This window comes from Brachycentrus maculatus, unplaced genomic scaffold (genome assembly GCF_059751285.1).
Source record: "Brachycentrus maculatus isolate JH-2025_06_01 unplaced genomic scaffold, ASM5975128v1 h1tg000624l, whole genome shotgun sequence".
NCBI classification, from domain to species: Eukaryota; Metazoa; Arthropoda; class Insecta; order Trichoptera; family Brachycentridae; genus Brachycentrus; species Brachycentrus maculatus.
In genome coordinates this window covers 354,416-380,464 of record NW_028281361.1, presented here as the reverse complement: position 1 = coordinate 380,464, position 26,049 = coordinate 354,416, and the positions used below count along the sequence as shown (strand labels likewise).

At 34.9% G+C, this 26,049-nt stretch overlaps 1 protein-coding gene and 1 long non-coding RNA gene across 7 annotated transcripts in view; both read left to right on the top strand.

Annotated features, from left to right (window-relative positions):
• Atet (ABC transporter expressed in trachea) overlaps positions 1 to 24,588 on the top strand; it is a 47,727-nt gene extending 23,139 nt beyond the window's left edge. For 5 of the 6 annotated variants that reach the window (XM_088274019.1, XM_088274021.1, XM_088274020.1 and 2 more), the window contains exons 3-8: positions 15,801 to 16,100; positions 17,914 to 18,488; positions 19,511 to 19,699; positions 20,674 to 21,069; positions 22,528 to 22,628; positions 23,638 to 24,584. In XM_088274019.1, coding sequence (XP_088130145.1) covers positions 15,801 to 16,100; positions 17,914 to 18,488; positions 19,511 to 19,699; positions 20,674 to 21,069; positions 22,528 to 22,628; positions 23,638 to 24,138 — 2,062 coding nt within the window. In that variant the 3' untranslated portion in view covers positions 24,139 to 24,584. Of the gene's footprint in view, positions 1 to 15,800; positions 16,101 to 17,913; positions 18,489 to 19,510; positions 19,700 to 20,673; positions 21,070 to 22,527; positions 22,629 to 23,637 lie in introns of all 6 variants that reach the window. The other variant, XM_088274016.1, reaches the window with a different exon arrangement.
• Positions 1 to 26,049, top strand: part of LOC148300972 (uncharacterized) — a 206,437-nt gene that overhangs the window by 58,550 nt on the left and 121,838 nt on the right. The window lies entirely within an intron of this gene.

The following is a 26,049-nucleotide window of genomic DNA, read 5'->3' as shown; positions in this document are numbered from 1 at the left end:
AACATGCACTCTTCGCTTGCTTCACATCCATACATCTAGTTATGCATGCCCTCCGATTACGCGGACTTTTGACACCACCAGATTTTAGGTTCCGGTTGATCTGAACGTGTCAAGTCTTTTTCGGCCGTCCTCGTTCTGTTCTTCTGCTCACATTCGCCACATTTACTTTCTTAGTCATTCTGTCGCTATCCATATCTTATAACATTTTTATACATCAGTGAATATAACAACGGTTTAGAATGTTAAACATTTCACTAATATTTTTTTAAATAAAGGAAACCATTAAATATTTAATAATTTTGCCTCGTAAAGGAGAAATTGTCAACTCCGGAGAAATCGTCAACTCGAGTATATTTACATCACTAACTGTAATCGTTCAAAACGTATATTTCTATGGTCTGGGCGCTGCTCACTGACTGTGCTTCTCTGTAAGATAAGGTGCATTACATCACCATATTGCGAATGTGGACAAGATATAGGGGATGCAAACCATACGTTCTTTCAGTGTCCGCTCACAACAGAGAAGGAGAACTTTCTAAATAGCTAAACACAGGCAGGAGTCCAACTCCCTACCCAATTATCCACCCTTCTTTCTGAACCTAATTCTAAAATTGCGGTTATAATTTCTAAAATGATAAAACTAAACGCATTTTAACTTTGATTTTTTATTAATTGTTATCATTATTTTTGTTTGTAAATAAACATAAGACTTGACACTGGCAGAAACATCCTCTCACTGGGTGACTGGTGCCAAATAAAAAAATAATAAAACAAATAAAATGAATGAAGCGAACAAATGATTTTGGGTTTTCTTTTGATTTTTACTTCGAATGATAGCTATTTCTGAAAATTAATGAAACGCTAGGTCTGACACAGCTAGTTTGTTTTTTTTGTTTGTTTATTTTTTATATGTCTTTCAAAATTTCTCCCTGTAGGAAAGTGGATTGAAATGCTCATATCATATAAATCTGTGACGTAAGACTTGTATGGCGTGTTCGTAGTATACATTCTCAGACAGTTTAAGTACCTACTGGAGCTTGAACATTCTCCTGAAACTGATACCTAAACATGCATAGACAGTTATGAAATTCGAATCCCTGAAGTTTAATATGAACAATTTCAAAGATGGTCGAACAGTTTTTTGCCAATATAAATCACAAAAACACAAACTATGATCATATTGAATTTATTTATTTTTGTGACAGCTGTTTCGACTTGCGAGAGCGTTGTCAAACTGTATGGGCGTTTGTCCACTACACGGGATATCACCGTCCGGCAGTCCGGTTTTGAAAAAAGAAAACGACTACGACAGTTTAGCGTGATCGAATTTATGCGCAACGTGTTCACGCACCGATCAAGACCTCCGATCCGAAGAAAGATGGACCAAAGCACAAGCCAATCGTCGTTTTAAAACGCTAACTGATATGTCGCACGGTAAAATTACACGGAATTCCTAGTAGTGGACAAGCGCCCTATCGGTACTACCAAATATAAGGTAGATAGCTATTGTATTTTTAACAGCACTTGAAGTTTTACAAATCTGGATTATCTCCAATTATAGGAGTTGTTTATCATATTATTTTTTTACATCTCAACATAGATGTAGAAAAATACGGAAGTCTGGACATTTACGGGGCTTACGACCGTCATAGGCCGGTTTAAGTGCTCACTTTACACACGTGTAACATTCACCAATTCTACCCATGATTGACAACCACACTACCCAAATTCTTGGAAGTTCTATATATACATATATATGATCCAATTTCGAATCATAAATAACTCCTATACTTGTAGATAATCCAGATTTGTGAACAAGTATTTAGATACACTCAAAATAGAATAAAATAACAAGTACTTATGTACGTTTTTCACATGAATTTTATTTGACCAGAAACTCGGTTGTTGGTCAAATAAAATTAATGTGGAAAAAATACATATGTAGCTATTTTATTCAGTAGAATGCAGTTCCACCAAGAAATGTCAGTACAAAACTTAAAACCACACTCAAAATGTTGTAAAGCTAAACACGCTGACCATTGCACCACGGAAGCGGACAAAAGATGCCAAAAGTTACTAAAACACACATTTCCGTATCGCACGCGCTTCCCCCCAATGCTCTCGGAGCAGGTGGAATGACCCAAATCCTGAGACAGAGCCGTCCTCACTCCGCGACCTGCGCTACACCAACCCGCCCCCCCGACCGCCCCCGGAGCCGCCCCCGGCCGCCGCCCCCGCCGCCCCCGGAGCCGCCCGGCCGGTCGATAATGTGGCTCCAGCGCCGACCTCAGCCAACAGAGGAGGATATGTGACCGGATTGTCTTGCCAAGAGCGCTCTCGTACCCCTGGCCCGACTAGAAATACTAACCGAATTACGGGTGTTTAGTTAGCCGGTGCGTAATCTATTTATCCCTTTTGTTTTGTTTGGTCCCGAGTGATCTTGGGGGATTAAAAGGCCGAACAAAAGTAGGTACTTTATTTTATCGAGAATAAGTTTACTCTTGGACGTAAACGCGTATATCGTAGTCGTACAGGAGAAAGTGACCAACTAACAAAACGTAAAATTCAGGAGGGCCATTTAAGTCACATTAGCTTGGCAAGAAAATAAACATCAATGCAGTTAGTCATTTTTAACAAGTCAATATATTATACTTACAAGTTTAAAATCGCTTTGGGATTTTTTCAGGGCAATATTAAGCTAGTAAGATATCAAATAGTCAATAATCACATTTTGTAAAAAATGCACTTGGTCACTTTCTCCTGTATGACTACGATATCTTTTAGTATTACAATATTTTGAGTGCGTCCAAATACTTGTTCACAAATCTGGATTATCTCCAATTATGAGTTATTTTTACATCATTTTTTGAAAACTCAACATAGATGACGAAGAATATGGAAGTCTGGACATTTACAGAACTTACGACCGTTATAGACTGGTTTAAAGTGATCACTTTACACACGTGTATATTCACACTTTACACGTATAATATCCACCGATTCTACCCATGATTTGAAAGAGTTTCTGCTTAGTAAAAAGCTTGGCTTATCCCACCATAGATGTCTCCCGTGAAGTCTATTGATTCAAGGACTGTGTTTCGAGTTTAATCAATATATCTAGAAGTTCCGAGAATTTGAATAGTGTTGATGTCACTGAGAATGCCCAGGCTTCCATATTCTTCTTCATCTATGTTGAGATGTCAAAAAAAACTTTTAGTCTTGTTTTGTATCCATTCACACATCGTATTACTGTGCTATATAAAACTAAAAACAAGTCTGTTTGCTAATTCAACTCCACTGTCTTCTTTTCCCCAATTCATTCACAGTGAAGCGTCCTTGAGGTAGTATTTTAAGAAAATGTCGATATATAAATTATCCAAATTTATTAATATTAGTATGGTGTTGTAAAAATTCACCCATTGGGTAAAGGGTTTGGGTATTTTTATGCACTCTGTGTTGGGCGCTTATTAACCTCGCTACATTTCCGCTCGTTTAAATTGAAAATTCTAAATTCAAAACTGCTCGCACTCGGATGCGGTGCGAGTAAAAAAGAATTAACGTCTTAGTGTCGCTTTTTTGTTTGCCTTATTTAAAGCAAATACTCTGCGTCGGATTGTTTTTACGAATGTTTTTTTAGAATGTAATGGAGACAGTGGTGGGATTCAGCCGGTTCGCGCCGGTTCGCTAGAACCGTTGCCTAAAATTTTTTGAGTTCGCCGAACCGGTCCTTAACCCTTTGTTGTCACACAATATTCCGATTGAGATCATGTATCGGAGCATTCTCAGTCTTTATGTGAATGTTCTGTTTATGTACAGAATTTAAAAAAAGATTAAATGTAAAAAAATATAGGGGGGGGTAGGGGTAGTACCTTAAGGGCTTAAAAATTTTGAATCCCATCACTGCAAACATATGATAATATAAAATAATAATATTCTCTAGTAAATTTCCGATAAATAGCACCGATTTATTGAAAATCGATATCGGACATATCGCCATTCATTATGTTTAACGAGATAACCAATGATAATTAATGTCAGTACCTACCTGTGCAAATTTTATTATTTGTCTCTGGTCTATTGGCTTTTTTATTAGTCGATTCAAGAGTTATGTCACTTTATGGATGACTAGACCTTTATTTTATTAGAGTTAGGGCTTACTGTCAAAATGTAAATTAATGACGTGTAAATCAAAAAATATACTCCTTAATCCTAGTTACTGTTTTGATAAAAATGTAATTAAGTATATGTTTGCATGTATTTTTTACCCTTTTTAGATTCCTGGCCAATATTTGAAAATATAATTTTCTTCTCGCAATACATCAAACATTGGCAGCTATCAAACTAAATGACATATCGGCTAGCTATATAATGACGGGTCGCGGATGCGTTCGAATGAGTTAATACAGGTTTTTTACTTCAAATTTGAAGTTTAACAAACCATATCTGACGTTATATTGTTTTTTTTTTTATTCAAATATTCAAAAATGTATTCAAAGTAGTACCCATGATTTAAAATGGTATTGAAAATCTTGTCTGAAAAATTGAGTCACACGGCGCGCACAGACTATGACAGCGCGCCGCGCAGGCTTGCCAACTTACGACTAACGTTCTTGCTAGTCTTTTGAATAAAAGATGTGGGCAGGTATTCACACTGACGGTATATGTAGTACTAATGTGAATTTATATATTTTAAAATTCAACTTATTTATAAAATACAAAATAACGTCCAATTTGCTTTGTAAAACATCTAATTTCAAGCGAAAAACCTGTATCTGTTAAGTCAGTAATTTAACGCCATTCAAGAATTCAGGTTAATCTCTAGCTAACTAACTAGAATGTATGAAATTGGTTTCTGCATTCGCCTGATTTAATAAAAACAAAACTAACCAACCATCACGCCGCTTCCCCGCAGGGAAGGCAGAGAGAATAGAACGCCACACCACTCTGTCTTTGCAAACATTCTTCGCCTCTTCCACGTTCATGCATCTCCTCATACATACCCGCCGATTGTTACGACTCCTAACCTGACCACTTTCAAGTATTTGGCATACCTGATCGTGCCATGTTTTTCTCGGTCTTCCTCTGCTCCTTTTTCCAATTACATTCGCCTCCTAATAAATTTGTTTTACCGTTCTTTCCTCACTCATGCGTTCTACATGTCCAAACCATCTCAACACACCTTTCTTAATTTTATCGATAATGCTTATCCCAGCTTTGCATTCCTTCCTTATTAATAAAATTATGCCTGATTTAATAAATGTTCCAAAAAAAGGATTTTGGTTTTTCTCAGTACTCAATGGGTAGTTATATCGATAAAGCAAATGCGATACGAGGTATTGTCTGTGGTTATCGACCTGCGACCTGCGAGCGGTCGTTTCTTGCGAGATTTCAGAGTACCATTTCCCTACACGTGCGAGCAGTGTTGTGTGACTATACTAGTTAATATGTAGTTCGCCAGTTCGCGCTAGGCGAGTATGGCAACATGCTCTATACCCACCCGCCGCGTGTCGTGGGTAACGATTCAAATCTCTAGAAGCTTTTTTCAGCGCTTTGGCACGCGCCCAGAGATGGAAATATCTACATATTTTATATTACGAAGGCGTTAGGTCGTGATTGACAAGCACTAGTTTATAATCAAGTTCAAATATTACGTTTTACTCTATTCTGTCTCGATTATTCTCAACTATAACTTTTTTTAAATTATTTAACGTCCAAGTGACTCTGAAATCTAGCTACGGCATATGCAACACCGCTTATCATGACCCTACTCAAGCTTTAACTTTTTAAGTTTTATAGCCTATGCCTATTCGTGAGTGGATTTACTCTTATGTTTCTTCTTCTTCTTCTTCTTACCCTTATTCGCACCCCAATGGTGCATAGGGCACTGCACCGTATAGAAGCAGTGTTATCTTGATCGTTAAATACACGAAGGAAAGGTGACCAGCCTTCCGCTTCAGGTACCAGTCATATCAAATAAATATTAGACTGAAAAATCACTAATATTTATTTTGACCCTCTTAGGAATCGAACCAGGGACCTCCAGCATGGTAGCCTAGCGTGCTAACCACTACACTATGGAGACGGACAAAACTTTGTGATCAAAGTTACTATAATTTCATATAATTCATGAGTGAAAATTCTAGGCAAAAATATACTTTTAATTAATGTATTAGTTACTTTATATAGGCTGTTTTTTTAGAGGTTTGTTTTTTTTTTAACTGGCAAAATTGTTTCTACGGACTGTCAATTTGACAATTGACAGTGGATTTGTAGTCAATACGTTTTGCTATTTTACCACGAATAGACTGAATGACCATTATTCCCTTTTTCCTTTTCCTTCCTAACTATCACCAATTTTTAATTTATGTTTTTAAATTTTCAAGTACATTCTACCCTCCGATTGCAAACAACTATGTATGGGATCAAACGTTTTGATCAGTATCACTAGTCTGTTTTTGGTTGGTTGGAAAATATTGATTTTTAGCAATAAGCCTGCCAATGTACTTATTTCTTTTCTGTACATGAAGTTTGAATAAATAAAGTTAAGGATTCGTAGCCGGTTTTATGTGTTTTCAAAACACGAAGGAATACACTTATTTAGACGTTTAAATAGAAAGTATAATTTGATTTTGAACAAGCTTTGGGCTTTAAAAAATTCGCGCTGTATACCATTATTTTAAACGCAGTGAACATGTCAAATAAAGTTAGGTTAGGTTAAGTCAGAATCATTCGAATTATCGCTCCCGAAAACCATAGATGATTTTACTAAAATAGATACTTCAAATAATGTTGTGCCCTATACCAACGTTATATACGCATCAACGTTGAATAGATTCAATGAAATTAGGGAAATAGAAGATGCTAAACCCATAGATAAATTTAATTTCTGACCTTGGTATACATCAAGATTATGATGAAATAAAATTCATTCGGTGATTTTGGATTATCGGATATCGAAAGACGAATTATTTCCATTCGGCCGACCCGATTGAATGAAATCTCACACAAAAGCGGTAATTTCTTCGTTCGCATTGTTTGGGCGGAACTGAAAGCTAAGTAAGTCATTTATTAGGCTTAATATGAACCAGAAAGGCGAGCTTTTTGCTCAGCTAAAGTATCAGATTATTCGGGAATTAATTATAATATAATCTTATAATCGCGTTTTTATTTGCCATTGGCTGTTCGTGCGCCGCTTAAAAAGGATCACGTTGGGTTTACTGTTTTTATTATATTAAAACTACGAAAACAGGGATAAAATATATTTTTATTTGTTTGCCAGCACGAAACTAATTTCTCCGTCTTATAACGTGATTGCTGGTCATAATATTTTAGTAACCTGAAAATAAATCCTTATTGTTTGGGTAGGTAGTACCTACCCAAACACAAGTAAGTAAGAGCCTACTAGGTACTTAGTTATATCGAGGTATTACTTTAATACCATTTACTTTAATGTACCGTGTATAGCAAAAGCATGAATTCACTTACGTATTATCAATGCTTTATACAGGTACCCTTCTTTCCCTACGGAACGCTTTCCTTGAATTACTTATGCTTTAATCTCGAGAATCCTAATTCTGTACAGGGTTTTCGTTTTACCGAGGATGTATTTTTGGATTCCTCGTAGCGCTTAGATTTTCCTTTTAACCATTCATGATACTGTGTTGTTTTAATACAACCATTCGTGAATGTATCTTGACTGCTTTGTATTTAATCGCTAACTTAATCAATGAATGAAGAAAATTCCTAAATAATCACTTTTGACCAGAAATTGGTAGACGAATTAATTAAATTTCTGTAGTGACCCTTGTAAGGGTCACTACAGAAATAATCTTTTGTATTCTTTGAATATTATTAACTGATTACTTTTAATAATGCGATACTGCTAAATTAAATGTAATTATTTCACTGATCGAATTGACAATAACTTTGTGGTTATCCATTTCAAATTTTAATATTTACTTGGTAAATACCACTAAATATTAATACTATATTTGATAATAATGTCGAGTGCATCGAAACACGTGTAGTTTAATAATTAATGGTGTTTACAACGTAAATTTTCTATTTTAAAATGCAGAAATAATCCACAGGTCATCTCGAAAATCTACGAGTGGTTCTGAATCTAGCCATATACTTCGATACTCAACCCGCAGGCCGTCAAGCTCGTACGTTCGGTGATAAAGACATTTATTATCAGGAGCACTATTTAAAAAAAAACTGTCATTCTAAATTTCGTATATCTTAAGATTCGTCTCGACTTTAACGCACAAATAGTGACACCCAAATAGGATTGTCACTATGGTCCACATCAGATGTAGTATAAGTGTGTTGTTATTGCACACGCTAGATTTATTCCCAAAAAAACAAATATTTGACAGACAAAAGAACACGCGTAAATAATTTTGCTTGTGGAACAGTTTACTGATTAGCGATATGTACTATTATTATTCTGTTTTAGTTTTTAATTTTTAAACTTCAAAAATGTTTCAGTGCCGGGTTGTGTTCCCGTGGTTAGTGTCGCGGACTCTTGAGTCAGAGTTTCTGGGTTCAAACTCTCTCTACCACAATTTGATACCTATTTGTAATAAGCTGCTCAGGCTCACAGAAATAGTATGAAATTAAAGTATTTTATAACTAATAAAAACAACTATTTCTCTTTTTTTAATAAAAAAATGGAGGGGCGTTTCATGATTATTTTTTCCATCATGGCAGTAAAGTGTTGCGGCCCGCGTAACTTTACAAATACAAAATATATGTATGTGGTCCGAAGAAAAAAAGGTTGAGTACCATTAGGCTAGATAAATCACAGGTCGATATATATCATGTCAACATATGCGATACACAGAAGAAAATTAATTTATGGGTTTAATAATTTAAAATGACCGAGCAATAATTAAACTGTTGAAAAATCTTTATTAATTGAATAAGCATTCTAATAAAAGTATATGAGCCTTGTTATATATTTTTTCGCATAATTGGCCGCCCACCTGTGAACTACGTTACTACGACCTGTGAACTTTCAAGTGCGGTCGGTTGTCTTTCTGAAATTACTATTAATTCGGACCATTTTGAGACTGATCTCGTCAGGTCAATTGCCAATAAACGTATTAATAGGGCCCCGACCAGATATGAATCAATCGTCCGTTGTTAAAATAAATTGCTATAATATATAAAATATATATTGCGTGAATCGGGACACCGCCTCACCCATTTTTATATGACAAGTCTAAATATGACAAGTCTGCGAGTTGAATAACAAAACTTTTTGAAAGTTTGTTCACTGACTTCGTGTTACATTCATACTTATGGGAGAAACGAAACACGTCATTTGAACAAAAAGCAAAAAAAAAAATAATTACGACACATCAAATTTATTCAAAACTTCAAGTAAAACAGTTAAAATAGTTGTGTCGCGAAACGATTGACAGTCCGTCTTCTCCTGATGAGTTTTCTATGGTTTTCTCATTACAAAGGCAGATGCGGATATGTTTTCAAGAATAGGCTACAGCCGACCATCCTAATCAACCCTCACACAAAAGTTACGTGAACATTGTTTAATAAAAATATTTTACTGAATATATGAACGTTTTTATTATTTTGTGTCGGGTTGTGGTCCCGTGGTTAGTGTCGCAGACTCTTAAGTCAGAGTTTCTCGGTTCGAATCCCTCTACCGCAATTTGATACCTATTTCTAATAATGAGCCGCTTAGACTCACAGAAATAGTATGAAATTGAAATAATTGTGTAAACAATAAAAAAACAAATATCGCTCTATTTTTCAAAAACAAAAAAAAATAACACCATAAGTAAGGCAAACAACAACTCTTATATTTAAAAACAATAATAATAAAAATCAGATATTTTTTAAAGCTTATTTGAGGACTGCTTTACTTTTGGTAAAGTCCTTTAAGACCAGAAAATGTCGATATCGTTAATATCTTTTTGTATGTTATGGGTAGGACGGGCGATTTGTTTTTCCCAGTACGTAATAAAAATTCAGGACAAAGACTTGCGTTTCATGCATGATACCATTATCAATGAAAAAAAAATGCTACTCTACTCTGTCCAGATTGAAAAATCATCTCTTATCTCATCATTTTATGTTTTGTGTATTTAAAAACACGATGTGTGGCAAAGTTGGCTTTTCACGCATTCGTTTGGCGACGGGCTGAGTTTTATTATTAATAAACACCTTCAATTACTCGTGAATCAGTTTCGTCCGAGACAGCGCCGACCGGAGAGCTGTCGATGAGCTGGAGAGCTGTCCTCGAGTTAGAGTGGTCGAGTTGAATTTGTTTGATTTCAGCCGTAATTTCAGTGAATTGTTGTTAGAAACGAATTTCGTAAAATGTGAAACAGTGGTGTAATATAATTTACTCAAAACTGGGACTGAAATACCTACTTATAAGTGAAATATTTAATTTATAAAGAGAATTTTACCATCTGAACTGATCGCTAAATGTAAAAATGGATGAAATATATCTGTGAAAAATCGTAACTGTAACGCGCTAAGAAAATTAATTTACGAGTTTAAATTAACTTTTAATCATGGAAAATAAATTGGATAATCTTAAAAAGAGGTTTGTTTTAGTGAATTTTCGATTAATAAATCTATTTGAATTATTTTTCTATGGGGTATTTCTGGATCGTGATGAATTTTCTCATAAATCGTTTTATTAAAATCTCCCGTTTAGCCAGAAAATATATACGAATCAAGATTTTTGATAAGTATAAAATATCGAATGCAATAAATATTGAATTTGTAGGAATTTGAGTGGAAAAAAAAGGGATAAGTTTTCAAGCTAGCTAATATTGACCAATTAAAAGATTTTTAGATTTTTATCCAACGTATAAGCATAAACATATAGTTTAACAATAGATTAGAATCCGAAACATACTAACCATCGACAACCTAAAAAGAGTTTACTATGCTATCGTTCACTCACTACTACAGTATGGCATTATTGCATGGGGAGGCTCATACAACAACATACTGAACTCAGTGAAAATAGTACAGAAAACCATAATTAAAGTCATCTTGAAAAAAAAAAACATATTTCCAACAAAATTATTATTTAAAAAATTTCAAGTCCCAAATATAGAATCCATTTATAAAAAAACCGCAGTTTTTCAAATACTAAAGGGTGACAACTATTTAAATTTAACAAAGAATTTATCATCGAGATTCTCAAACGATTTTTCTATTCCAAAATGCAACACCAAGCAATTTCAGCAAAACTTCAAATATTTGGCAATCAAACATTTCAATAAACTCCCTAAAGAAATAAAAAAAATAGATGATATAAAAATCCTCAAGAAAAAAATTAAAGCTCTATACATTTAAATCTTTAAAAAAATATATTAAAAAAACTATTATATCTTTTATTATATAACATTAAACCACGAGTGTAAGTCCCTTTCCAAGCACAAGAGCACAGACTCTTTTATGGAGAGGCACAGCGAATCGAAATATAAAAGTTCTACATATGTATAAATGATTCAAATGTTATTATGTTATAAATAAAAATGTAAATACTTATATTAAATGAATAAAAAAAAAAAAAAAATCGCGTACTTCTTTTATTTATTTAGTATATCAAAGTATTAATAAATAAATATAATGTATTTTAAATTTTTGTAAACATTTCATTTTTATTGCAATTTTATGATTCATCTATAACGTAAACAATAAATCCCACGTAGAATTAACAGAACCGTGGTATGTTTTTCTTTCTACGTAATAATAAACAGTTCACTAAATAATGTTATTAAAATAAAATAAAATGTTTTTTTTTACATGACTACGTCAAAATTCCCCAATTATTAGAATTCTTAATTTTTCTGTTCCTTTTTATTACCAAAGGAATAAACCTACAAAAACAGAACTTTTATGGACTCGAATAATGTCAACCCTTAGAAAAATGTCAAGTATCAGATCCTATCATGACTTTTACAACTTGATTTGAGTGTAGCTTGACACAAATCCAGAGCTTTTATGAAGCTCGAAGCTCGATAATCCTTTTCACTTTTTTTCAACTTGAATCAGTCTTAGCTTTGCCTAGAGCAGTTTTATTATTGGATAGATTATACAGGATATTATATATTATGCTAATATGAACAATTTAACATAAACATGAAGCAAAAACGAAACGTGTCCCACGAAGGTTCTGATTCGGAGTTTCTGGGTTCGAGTCCAGTCTACATCTTGCTCACACGACTTCTACATATTTCCAGTAACCAGTCGCACAGACCCATTTTTTAAAAAATATTTGTATATTGTCTGCCTACATAGTGTAATGGTTAGCGTGTTTAGCTGCCATGCCGGAGGCCCGGGTTCGATTCGCAGAGGGGGGTGAAAATAATTATTAGTAATTTTACACTTAAATATTTATTTAATATTACCCTGGACTGGTCGCTGAAGCGCAGAAATACGATCAATATAGCACTGCATCAATACGATGTAGTGCTCTATGCACCATTGGGCGTGGATAGGGGTTAGAAATAGTAAGGATATCAATATTAATCCTCAAAAAATACAAATAAATGTTAGATAGATGATATCTCCAACAAAATTAAGTCTGCTTATTAATCTTCTTAACTTTTGCTGTATTTTATTCTTGCTGTTTACTTTTAACTCGTGTGAAATTTTGTAATAGGAATGTTACAATTACCTGTTTTATTTGTTATTCATTATTGTAAATGTATTTATGTTAATGTTCCGTCAAAGTTCTAAATAAATAAAATAAAATAAAACGTCATTGATGTCAAAGATGATATTAACATTATAAAATAACAAATTCGTATTTTTATTACTTAAAAACAAAGTTAACATTTCAACAACATTCTTAGCTGTATCTGTTTTGATAATATATTTCCTTTTTTAGAAATCTAATTTCGTAACTAGAAACCTCAAATGTATGCGTAAAATCATTATTACAATATTAAATTACTAGGAATATGGAAGCTATTTCGAGCCGTAAACGCAAGTAATAATAATAAAAGTATATTTATTTTTACCTTTAATTTGATTCCGACCTTTCACCGTTACATTTTAATTTGTTAATTGATCCACAGTAAAAAACCACAGTGTTGAAGTAAATTTATTAATAAATATTTTTTATTTGATGCTGTTTATAAATTTGATTCGTAATTAACCATTTTTTCTGCAAGCGATATGTATTTCAATGCTTTGACATCACTGCTGAATAACCACAAATGGTTATTGATAAGTCCTGTTAAATACTTAGACTTTCATCATCCCATCTTAACAACTTCTTCATTTATGTCGAGATATTGATAAAAATCTTAATAAGCAAAGCATAAATGGGGTAAAATGCAGAATTTGTAAAGAAAAAAGTTACCGAGTTTATAATTTCAATGATTTTTTAGATGATCTGTTAGATTTTGATCCGAAACATTTACCAAATAAAATTAAAATCGTTGATTTATTTGTGTATTTGTATTATTTATAATTTAACGTAAAATCCTACATAATTAGTATCATATAGGATTCTCATCAGGTTAATTAAAATTACACCAAACATAAGAAAGGTTACGTATGATTTTATAATATAGTATAACCAGTCGACCTTCAGGCGGCCTAAAGGGCTTTGGCTATATTTCCTTATTCTTTGAAAAATGGTCAGGTACCTGCTTGCTCTTTCTAATGTATGCATACTGGTTCTCTGAACTAACTCTTTTTGGAATCAGAGGAAGTAATAAAAATAAGAAGATATTTTTTTGACGTTACAGTACATCGTAAATATTCGCTAAGATGATAAAATACTTGATGATGCGGTATAAACTTTAAACTTTAAACCGTACGTACGAAACTTACTCGAAAGGGTAGGTAACTTAATTATAGTAATCAGTAAATTATAGTGTGTCAAATTTTAAACATCTGTGTATATCTAGGATCTAGCTTGTTTAATTTGCGATAAGTTGACTTATGTTTTTATATGTTGAAAATTACTCTTGAAGTACAATTTTATTTCAATACACATAATATCAACGTTTCTTTTTTTACCAAATTTAGAGATCTAACTTAATTCTTTGGACGTGTCGAAATGGCAACAGTGTAACAAAAAACATAACAGAATGAAAGGGACTACTTCGTGAACCCGAGCAAAAATGTAAACGCCACAACAATGGCCGTGAAAAACTCATAATGGTTTCGTACTGGAGATTTGAATTTAAATTTGAATGAGTAGTCGCTGTGTGCCTAACTTTACATATACGGTACATATATGTATATTCTAATCAGGAAGCACGTACAACATTCGGAAGAGTGTGACTATTAGCTGAATAATTGTCCCTCCGAGTCATTCTTCTTGCAGTGAACCGTTTAAATCTATTCCTAGAAACGTTCAGACGTCATGTTTGGTGTTTTTTATCGATCCTTAATTATATCTGGAATCTAATTTGAAAATGATATCAATGAGTTTGGCGATATTTGGATTTTCCAACCAATAGCAAAATAATGGTCCGCTGTACAATAAGATCGAACGACGTTTTTTGGGCAAATAGCGATGTTTCTCTACAGTAAATAAATGTAGAGTTCGAAAATCGTACGTAGGTACATAATAATGTAGTGCTACGAAGGTATGCTAGAATTATACCTGATGTCTTCACATGAACAATGCAAAAATATTTTAAATTGTATATTGACGTTTAATAGATCGAAAAGCGAAAACACTGTATCGGTTGTCATAAAAAAGGCCGTCAAACAAAAAAGCGTCAGATAATTTTATTCACAAATCCAACCACGAAAACAACCGACACCCAAAGAGAGGTAGCCAAAAGATTTTTAAAAAATTCTTAAAAATTGCCAACGACTTTCTTGAGCTCCTGTCTCCAATTTTTTTGCAGATGTATAGTTTAGACCAGGGCTGTTTAAAATGCATCCTGCTTAAATTTATTTGCGCGTCTCGTAACGTGTTTTTTTTTATGTACGGCAAAATCGAAAAATTTCCTTTTACAAAATTTATTTCGTAAAAAAATATTTTATTTTTATGTCATCCCAAATGAAATGAAATATTTATTCTAATAAAGTAATCAGATTTTACCAATGTATTTTTAATTTTCGACTCATCACTAAAGCTTAACGAAACACGAAAATAATATGCGGACCGTTAATTTTGTGTTGCCGACAGGAAATTTAAAATTTCGCAAAAAAATAATTGCAATGTAACTTTTCAAATTAGGTGACTATTTTTAGTGTCATTTCTTCCTCATTAGTCTAAATAAGTTCTACTTTTCATATCGCCAGATGCCGCCGCCGCCATCCACGCTATTTTTAACGTCATCTCGTATCACCTGGGATTTGAAGGAGGTTACTTGGCTTTATTTTTAGTAGAACGGTGAAGCCTAATTATAGTTTTATCAACGTCAACCGACTAGATTCTGAATAATCCCATATCAGAATCTTTGTTCGTAAATCTAAGAGCCGGGTTTTCGTCCAAAGCCGGATTTATTAGTTCCCTGTATGACGCCTCTACCTTTAAACTAAAGTATGAACGTGACTTCTTAGTTTTTTCTTCCTCTCATGCCTTCCATTATTTTCCCTCTTTTAAGCTAGTGATCCATCATTTCTTCATATTGAGAATATTGTTTTATTTTTCATTGGTTCCCAGACAAACCTCATCCGTTTTTTGAAACTTAAGTATGTATTTACATGACTCCTTGGTTTATTCTTTCCCTCATGCTTTACATTATTTCCCCTCTGTTATGTTGGTGATCTATCATTTCTTCATTTTGTACTTTTTCCAGCAAAGATATCGAGAATATTGTTTTATTTTTCAGCGGTTCCCAGACAAACCTCAGCAACGGTGGCACGGGTGTGTCAGGGGTCCTGATCAGGAAGGTGCCCAACGACGATGGCAAGACCAAGACGCGCACCACGCTCACCCAGCTGCCGTCGCGGCCGCCCGTGGACATCCGCTTCTGCGACCTGTCCTACTCCGTGTCGGAGGGGCGCAAGCGCGGCTACAAGACCATCCTCAAGTGCGTCAACGGCACCATCCGCGCGGGCACGCTCACCGCCATCCTGGGGCCCTCGGGCGCGGGCAAGAGCACCCTCATGAATATACTGGCGGGATATAGGTTAGTTCGCTTCTCTCCCGGGACACAATGTATTAAGAAGGGGACTGACATTTTGTCATAACGTAACATTCGCGGCGAGCATCCGAAATAAAGTACTCGGAACGAGCTCGGCTCGCTGTACTGGACTATACGAATGCTCGCATCGTAACGTGTTACGTTACGACGTAATGACTCTGGTCAGTCCCCACCATTATAATGTTTTATTTATTTCTTCAACCCCTCTCGGCAATTTGACGAGGCAATAGGACATAAAAATCTTAGTGGTGTCTTATTTAGAAAACATGACAAGACGAATAAGACATATAAATGAGCTATGTGACAAATCTTGATTGATATACGACATTGAATGCATTGTGTCTATTGTATTGTTTTAAAGGATCAACCTTATTCATTTGTTATTAACTTAACACATCCACTATCGTTTTTAAGGCATAAACTAAATATCTTTTAAATTGTTGTACAAAATGGGTAAGGATAATTTTTAAGGCAACTAATAAATATTAAAAAGAATAAAAAAAAACACATTGTTTTGCACACACAAAAAACACAAACACAGCAAATAGAACGCTTATAAGCATTCTATTTGCTTCCCAAACCGAGAAATAGAAATTACTCATCGGGAATATTATATGTATATATGATTTATGTATGTAATATGTTTTGAAATAAATAAATTGCTTTTAATAGAGCGCGAGAGACACCAAAAAACATTGTACAGGTGGGAATTGGATTTGTTGTTACTTGTGATTAGTATACTGAGGGTCAGGCGGCTGACTGTCTGAGTATAATAAGGGTCGGGGTTGATGAAAAAATTACCATAAAAAAATATGTTAACTTCATCGCTAATTAAATGAAGGCATGGTGATCAGTCTTATGGTCCAGATTGGGTACAGAAGTGGTAATATCATGAGATACAAATGACGCAAGTGAAGGGGATCAGGGTGAAGAACACCACTTTTATATGGAAAAGGAAATGGAGGAAGAATGCAGGGAGAGAGGTAGGACAAACAGATTAGCAGAAATGGCTAGGTCGCTCGGGGTTGCATATCTGTAGGCTTATGTAACTTGGACACTACTAATTCGTAGGGGTCTTTTGAGCAAATTAACCTTTAAATGTTGCTAACCCCAATGACATTATTTGGTAGTCTGGTCTCATTCATAGCAGTGTTAAGGACTTTCTGGTTTGAAGTTCACGGTTTGATAACAACAATGTCAAATATTCAGGAGAGAGGAATCGCTAAATATCAACATGTTTATCTACAAGCTAAGTTGAAAATGCTAAACGTTTCTCAAACAACGCCACATATTTTTATTGAGAAAATGATTACATTAACATGAAATAATTATTTCAATGATTAATAATTATTGCAGAGGCGATTATTTTTTTCTAGGACATAATTATATAACAATAAACATTCTCCTGAACATTTGACGCTTTGGATAATATTAACAGCTATTTCCTATAGTTTTCATCCTATTCTTCTAGCTGTTATTTATAAACAATGATGCATATATTACTGCATTGTATCGATACAGTGTTATTTTAAGCCTTAATTACATAAAGGCAAAGTTCTGCCCTTCAGGTACTAGCAGGGGTGTGTATTCTATATAGGCAGAAAAGCAATGCCTACCCTAGATTACTCGCGTTCCGTATAGAAACATGACCAGTGCCTACTATGCCTTATCTTTACCTACCACGGCGACTAATGAAACTACCACCGCGACTAATGTTCGTTTTGACCCCCTGGGAACTGACCCGGGACCTCGGGATCATTAATCAACTACTAGTTAATTGTAATAAATTGAATTTCAGAACTGCCAACCTCACTGGATCTGTTCTCATTAATGGAAAGGAAAGGAATCTCCGACGCTTCCGGAAGCTGTCGTGCTACATCATGCAGGACGACTGTCTCCTTCCCCACCTGACTGTGAAGGAAGCCATGACGGTGTCGGCCAACCTCAAGCTCGGCAAGGACACTACGCTAGAATCTAAGAAAAATGTTATTAACGAAATTATAGAGACACTAGGCCTAGTGGAGTGTAGTCACACGAGAACGATCAATCTGTCCGGCGGGCAGAGGAAAAGACTCTCTATCGCTTTGGAGTTAGTCAATAACCCTCCCGTGATGTTCTTCGACGAGCCGACGTCGGGGCTGGACAGCTCCTCGTGCTTCCAGTGCATCTGGCTGCTCAAGTCTCTCGCCCGCGGAGGGAGGACCATCATCTGCACCATCCACCAGCCTTCCGCGAGGCTGTTCGAAATGTTCGACTACCTCTACACGATGGCCGACGGACAGTGCGTGTACCAGGGTAGCATTTCTGGACTCGTGCCGTTCCTATCCTCGATGGGGCTTCACTGTCCGCCTTATCACAATCCAGCAGATTACAGTAAGTCGTGTTGGACACATTGGTTGCGGAAAAAGCTTAAAAATTCCTTGGCAATCTAACCGAATCAATAGATTTTTTTTAAATATTTTTTTATTTTTGTTAAATTAATTTTATTATTGTTGACTTTTCATCTGATATTTATTCAATAATACCCTGGACTGGTACCTGAAGCAGACGGTTGATCACCTTTCCTTCGTGGGTTAACGATAAAGATCAAACACTGCGTTTATATGATGCAGTGCTCTATGTACCATTGGGTGTAGATAAGGTTTTTAAAAAAATTAAATAATCAAATGTAAGACAATTGAAATCTGTGACGATATATGAGCGAGATAAAGGATTAAACTATTGGAAGAAAACAAAAACTTGCGACATCATCAAGTGTGATGTCTAGAGAATCAAATTTGCAAAACTTGCTACCTTTATTGACGCACTGTTACTTATTACAGCAGAGCTTACGAACCCTGCTGATTGATGTGATATATGATTGATGGTTTTGTTTTCATCTTGTTATTTCTTTGTTTTTATAATGTATATTAACTTGTCCGCCTCCGTAGTGTAATGGTCAGCACGCTCGGCTACCATTCTGGAGGTCCCGGGTTCGATTCCCAAGGGGGGTAAAATAAATATAAGTGATTTTTTCACTGTCATATTTATTCAATATTACCCTGGACTGGTACCTGAAGCGGAGGGCTGATCACCTTTCCTTCATGTGTAAATGATCAAGATAACTCTGCATTTATATGACGCAGTGCCCTATGCACCATTGGGGTGCGGATAAGGGTTTTATCATTATTTATTATTTTACTTTAACTTTGTTTTGTCAGTTTCTTTGTATATTTTTCTATGAGGCATGTTTATCGATTGTTATGGCTCAAGCTATAGCGTGTGTGCGTGAATTTAAAAGAAATAAATATATTAATAGCAGTCCGGTTAGCGGGACACTGCCCCAATTCTTCAATTGGCATTATAATTGTTGTATCTGTTAATTACAAACATGATGTTTTCTATTTGGTTGACAGTAATGGAGGTATGTTGCGGGGAGCACGGAGATAATGTGACCAAACTCGTAACGGCAGTGAATAACGGAAAGTGCAATAATTATCAGCCAACCAACAATTGTATAATTCAGCAGCAGGCTTCCAGTAATCAAGCGAATATCAAAGATAACATCAGCAAAAACAGTAACTCCACAATATCTACTGTTTCCGGTAAATTCACATGTAACATCCATATATTTTTATGTACATAATATAATATACGGTACATTTAAATTAAAAATAATATATATTTATGTCTTTAAATGATAGGAAATGCGCAATACTGATTTGTATTTCTAATTTATTTTTGTCCGCCTCAGTGGTGTGATGGTTAGCGTGTTTAGCCACCATGTTGGAGGTCCCGGGTTCGATTCCCAGGGGGGGTGAAAATAAATATTATTGATTTTACACTCTAACATTTATTTAATATTACCTTGGACTGGTCCCTAAAGCGCAAGAGTGATCACCTTGCCTTCATGTAAATAACTATCATGATAAAACTGCGTCAATACGATGCAATGCCCTATGCACCATTGGGTTCGGATAAGGGTTAGAAGAAGAGGAAAGAAGAATATTAAGTACATTGATGAAATAATAATAAAGTATTAAATTATTATTAATACATATTACATTTAATGTTATAAGGATAGATATTATTTTTAATCAACGATAAAACTAAATTAAAATTAATTTACAACATTTTGAGTGTGTTCAAATACTTGTTCACAAAATCTAGATTATCTCCAATTACAGGAGTTATTTTCACATTATTTTTGACATCTCATCAAAGATGAAGAAGTGAAGTTCTAGTGATTCAAGAATAATGTTTCAAAATTGCTTCATATATGTATATTTAGAGCTTCTAATAATTTGAGTAGTGTGGTTGTCAATAATGGGTAGAATTGATGAATGTTCCACGTGTGCAAAGTGATCACTTAAACCAACCTATGACGGTCGTCAGCCCCGTAAATGCCCAGACTTCCATATTCTTCTTCATCTTTGATGAGATGTCAAAAAATAATACAAAATTAATTTTCTTATTTGAAAATTTAATAGAAATATAAGGGTTCGAAGAAGAAGAATTACATATTCCATATTGTTTTAATTATTTCACCTAATTTTTTTATTATTATTTTATTTTGTAGTGAAACCAGAGACCACGGTAGTGGACATGTCAGACTTCTCTCAGGCCAGCGGCGTGAATACGGAATTCCAGAAGCCTGCAGCCCTGGGAGGGCTGCAGGCCGTGACCTGCTCCACGTCGCTGCTGGACTCCACGGAGAGCATCGTCCGACCGGGTTTCCCCACCTCCACCTTCAAGCAGTTCTGGATATTGATGAAGCGAACATTCCTTAGCATAATTAGAGATCAGACTCTCACCCATCTCAGATTCGTGTCCCACGCCGTGGTGGGCCTGCTCATTGGCCTCATTTACTACGATATTGGAAACGACGCGGCCAAGATGACGAGTAACGCCGGATGTATATTCTTCACAGTACTATTTACGATGTTTACCGCCATGATGCCTACAATTTTAACATGTAAGTTCATCTTTATGTAACCTATAACATACACTACAAGCAATTCTACTATTACTACTACTAACATAACGCCGTTTTCCTGCCGGGATAGGTAGAGAGGATGGAACACCACACTCTTCTCTCTTGACATATCGCTCACTCCTTTCAAAAACGTCATAAATCAAAAAACTTGATTTTTCAGGAGAACGTTTTTAAAATTTAAAAATATAACACAATGTATTAAAAATAAATATCAAGCCACTTATTAAACTTTTTACTGTGCAACAGATCTTTTCAGGTCAAACCTGAACGTTTTTTCTCCATTTGAAAAATATTTAGTTTATTTAAAACATAACTAAACAATACATTTTCTTCAAAATGCAAAAACAACATTTTCTGCCCTGTAGCGGGTAAATATTAAGTTAAAAATATGCCGCTTTTGACGGGATATAGTACATTTTCTGGGCATTCCGAAAACATGCACAACTGAAAATTGACGATTATTTATTTATGACGTTCTTAAAAGGAGTGAGCGATATACTCCTAGCTTCCTTCAGATATATACATCTATCTAGTCATACATGCCCTCCGATTATGTAGACTTTTGACACCACCAGATTTTAGGTTCCGATTGATGTGTTCTTGCCGAGTCTTTTTCGGCTATCCTTGTTCTGTTCTCCTGTTCACATTCACCAAATATACTTTCTCAGTCGTTCTATCATTATTCTTGTAATTCTTAAACCCTTTTTTAACTAACCCGCGATTGGCACACAGCCTGTGCCATCTTTGCCTATCGATTATTCAGCACATAGTTTGTGACAGAGCCTTGGCTAAAATTTAATCCTCCAATTTCCCAGGGTTGGGTAATGATTTAAAACATAGCTAATTCTTCATGCTATTAATATCTGTGAAAATAATTCCGAAGAAATATATCCTTTAGGGCTATATTGATATAGGCGAGCGCCAAAATTTGACAAAATATATCTGTGTTCCACTTGCGCTGCGTATGCAATAGTAAAATGAGCACTCGTATAGGAGAGTGAGAGGGACGCACAGTAAAAATGTTTATTTTGATGTAATTACATATTGCACAAATTTTTTCTTCTTCTTTAAAGCTTACATAGATAATTTTGTATCTTATTGGTTAGTAACTAAGTGAAATATATTTTTCGTAGTAAAAAAATTATTGTTTCTTACAAAAACTAGTGTTTTAAATTAATGAATGGTGTTATAAGTGAAAATATCTCAACAGTTTTGATTCGCAGTGACCGGATCAATGATGAAACTGTTATTAAGGGCACATCATTCTACTTAACCCATCCACATATCAGTTTTTTTTCAAATCATGTATACAAAGACACTAATTGAATGTATCCCCGCAAGTAAAAAAGTTGCCCCACCCCCATGTTTGTACCTACATGAATGTAAACTATACTTGCAATATCACTGTGAATTGATTGAAACTACTTTTTTTTTCAGTTCCTCAGGAAATGTCCGTTTTTGTAAGAGAACACTTGAATTACTGGTATTCTCTGAAAGCTTTCTATTTTGCCAAAACATTGGCCGATTTGCCATTCCAGGTAACAAAAAACCTTGCTATTCATTTTTATTATTTTCTTCTTTAACCCCTACCTGCACCCAAATAGTGCATAAGACACCATATCAAATTGATCGCTTGATTGCTAATCACTTGATTGATAATTACACGACCACAAGGTCCTGCACTTTATATTATATACAAGATAAAGGAATGAAGTATAAGTGAAGGACATTACTGCTATACGTGAAGGGAAATCGGCTGTCCAAACTTAAAACACAGTAAGGGACAATTTTTTGTAGTAGGTTTTTATTCACATTTTTGGACTAAGTAGATTCTACTTAGTCCAAAAATGCAAAAAAAACGTACTATAAAAAAATGTCCCTTACTGTGTTTTGAGTTTGGACAGCCGAAATAGTGGAGGAATTGTGAAAAAGAGAATAGCAGCAATGGTTAAGACTCTCGAGGTCGCATAGCCGTACTCATATTAGCTTAGTTGAAATATTTTATTTACTAAATACCACTATAATAGTGGTATTTACTAGGTAAAACTTAAATTAAAAATGGATAGACTTCACCACAAAGTAACTGTCGAATCAATTAATGAAATTATGGAATATGTTAATTTGCACATGCAGCTTAAAGAAATTATTTGGCTGTTAATTTATTTAATTAATTAATTATTAAAGTATTACTATGTTAAGTTGATTAATGCAATCATTATAAATCTAACGCCAACACCGTAAATCAAATTACGCTAGTAATTTGATTTGGTACGAGTATTGGTATGCAACCCAAGTGTGTCACCTACTATTCATTCTTAATTTCCTTTCCCATAAAGCAGTAATATCCTTCACCCTGAGCTCTTTCACTAACGTCATTTGCATCCCATCAAATTGCTATATCCATGAATCTGGTGTGCAGTATTGATCACGCTGCTTTCGTATAATAAATATTTGGTTTTTTATTTATTTTGCTTTTATATCTTTTTCAATATACTTATGGTACTGTAAAATATTTAAGGTTGCGTGGTATTATTTTGCCTGTTACAGATTGTCTTTAGCGGCCTTTACGTATTGATAGTGTACTACATGTCCGGGCAGCCCATGGACCCGGCCAGATTGGGGATGTTCTCGTGCATTAACATCCTCACGGCGCTCGTTGCTCAGTCCGTAGGCCTGCTGATAGGCGCCGCCATGAAGATAGAGACCGCAGTCTACCTCGGGCCCGTCACCGCCATCCCGGTGGTACTGTTCTCCGGGTTCTTCGTGACCTTCGACACCATTCCGGGATACCTCCAGTGGCTGACGTACATAAGCTACGTCCGCTACGGTTTCGAGGGAGCGATGCTCTCGGTGTACGGTTTCGACAGAGAAAAACTAAACTGCTCCGAAGCGTTTTGCAGATTTAGAATCCCCAGTAAATTTTTAGACGAATTATCTATAGACCATGGGAATTTTTATTTAGACGTCGGGGCCTTGTGCGTCACATTCATCCTGATAAGAATAATCGCGTACTTCGTCTTGGTATGGAAGATCAGAATTATCCGATGAAAACTTTCCGTCAATTTTGTGATGTTGGTATCTTTTAGACGTAAAATACATTTTACACCAATTTTTACAACAAGAAATGTAACATTTGTTATTCACCATCATGTTAGCGAACTAAGTAACGGCGCATTCTTTACATACTCGATTGCGTGGCTCAGTTTTATATTACACCGATGATGATATTGCAATTAAGTGTTACATGATTCTCAATTTTTTAAACTTTATCGGATAAATAGGTAACGAAATTTTATCGGTAATATATACGTATGACTTAAACGGGGTGATTCTAGAAGTATTAGACAATTTGGGTTGAGAGGATTAGATCCTAGCGAGGAAGTCAGCTTGTGATAATATTCTTATTTTATTGATATTAGTTTACTCACACGCTATCTGTATTTATTATATTATTACGCATTAAATGATTAAATACAAATAAACAAACCTTTCTTTCAAGTTCCTTTACTTCTTTACCTATATCTCCTTCATTGTGATCACCCGGGTCATTCAAAATAACTGTTTTTCTGTATAAACAAGGAAGACTAATAAAGGTACAATATGACCTACAAAATGATGACTATTCTAAAATAGTATATATGGTAATGTAACGATTACTGCGGGGCATTTACCCCTTATATTACAACACCATACAGTCCATCCCGTGCCCTGCTGACCAGAAGCATTGATAGGCCTGTTAACTTCATACAAAATACAATGCACCATTCTATGTTGGATTGAAAAAAGCTTATTCAAGCAGAGACCCTCTTTTGGATGTTTGCAAAATCCGAACGCTGGATTATTTTTACATGCTGGGAAACGCCTGAAATCATTTTTTTATGCCGTTTATAATTTGACCAGTTATTTTTTTTCACAACATTTTGAGTAGAGAGAATAAGTATTTGGACACAGTCCAAATGTTGTGAACTATAGAAATAAGAATTGAACCGGAATCCAAACACGCTAACCACTCAACAGAACCAAAAACACTAACTTAACTACGAAGGCGGACATAAGTCAAATTTGAAAATACATAAAATAACTATTTAATAAGGTTTTTTACATTATGTACTGTACTCGACCCACAGTTTGAGCAATACCGTTAACCTTTATGGTACAAGGAACAAAATATTTATGTACCGTATTAAAATTGTTGGCCCATCGAATTGACAGATAGTGACATCGGTTGATATCTTATTTTGGGAAATGGCCACTGAAACGCCCCATTATTCAGGATGCCCAATAAAATGAGATAACAATACTCAACCATTCAGCTTTGTTTACCCACTCCTCAGAGTCTACAAATAAGTTTTGAAAAACAGATCACGAATGGAAAACTCTTGCCCAATAAATTTTATGACTTACTTAACCGAAAAATATATGTAGTGGAACCTCTCATAACGAGTACAATGCAGTGTTGCTTGTGTATTGTTTTCTTGACTGCAATGTAGAAATACAGGAATTGGCGTTATAAAAGAGGCGGCTGCCATATAACCTCATTTTCTTACTGCGCTGACACCAACCAACATACGTTCAACATGCATTTTTTTCATATTCATATTCCGTTCATCTGTCGTACTCATGAAAAGGATCATACATAGTGACCACTTTACTCTGACATTGTGACCACCTTTCCCAACCATCCAAATTACTAAAAGCACATTTTGGTATCTCGACATAGATGAAGAAGAATATCATCTATTTGAGGATGTCAAAATGCAAAAATAACAAGTGGAGAAACCCAAATTTGCAAACAAGGATTTGGACACGCCCAAAATATTATAATAAAAGCAGTTAACTGCAACTATTTCATATAAATATCATGGATTTTAAGTATATATCAAAGTTCAAATAATTCGCTTTTAATCCTGTCTTTATTTTTATAGTAAGCATGTGAGATCCTACTGGATGCTTGTTCAA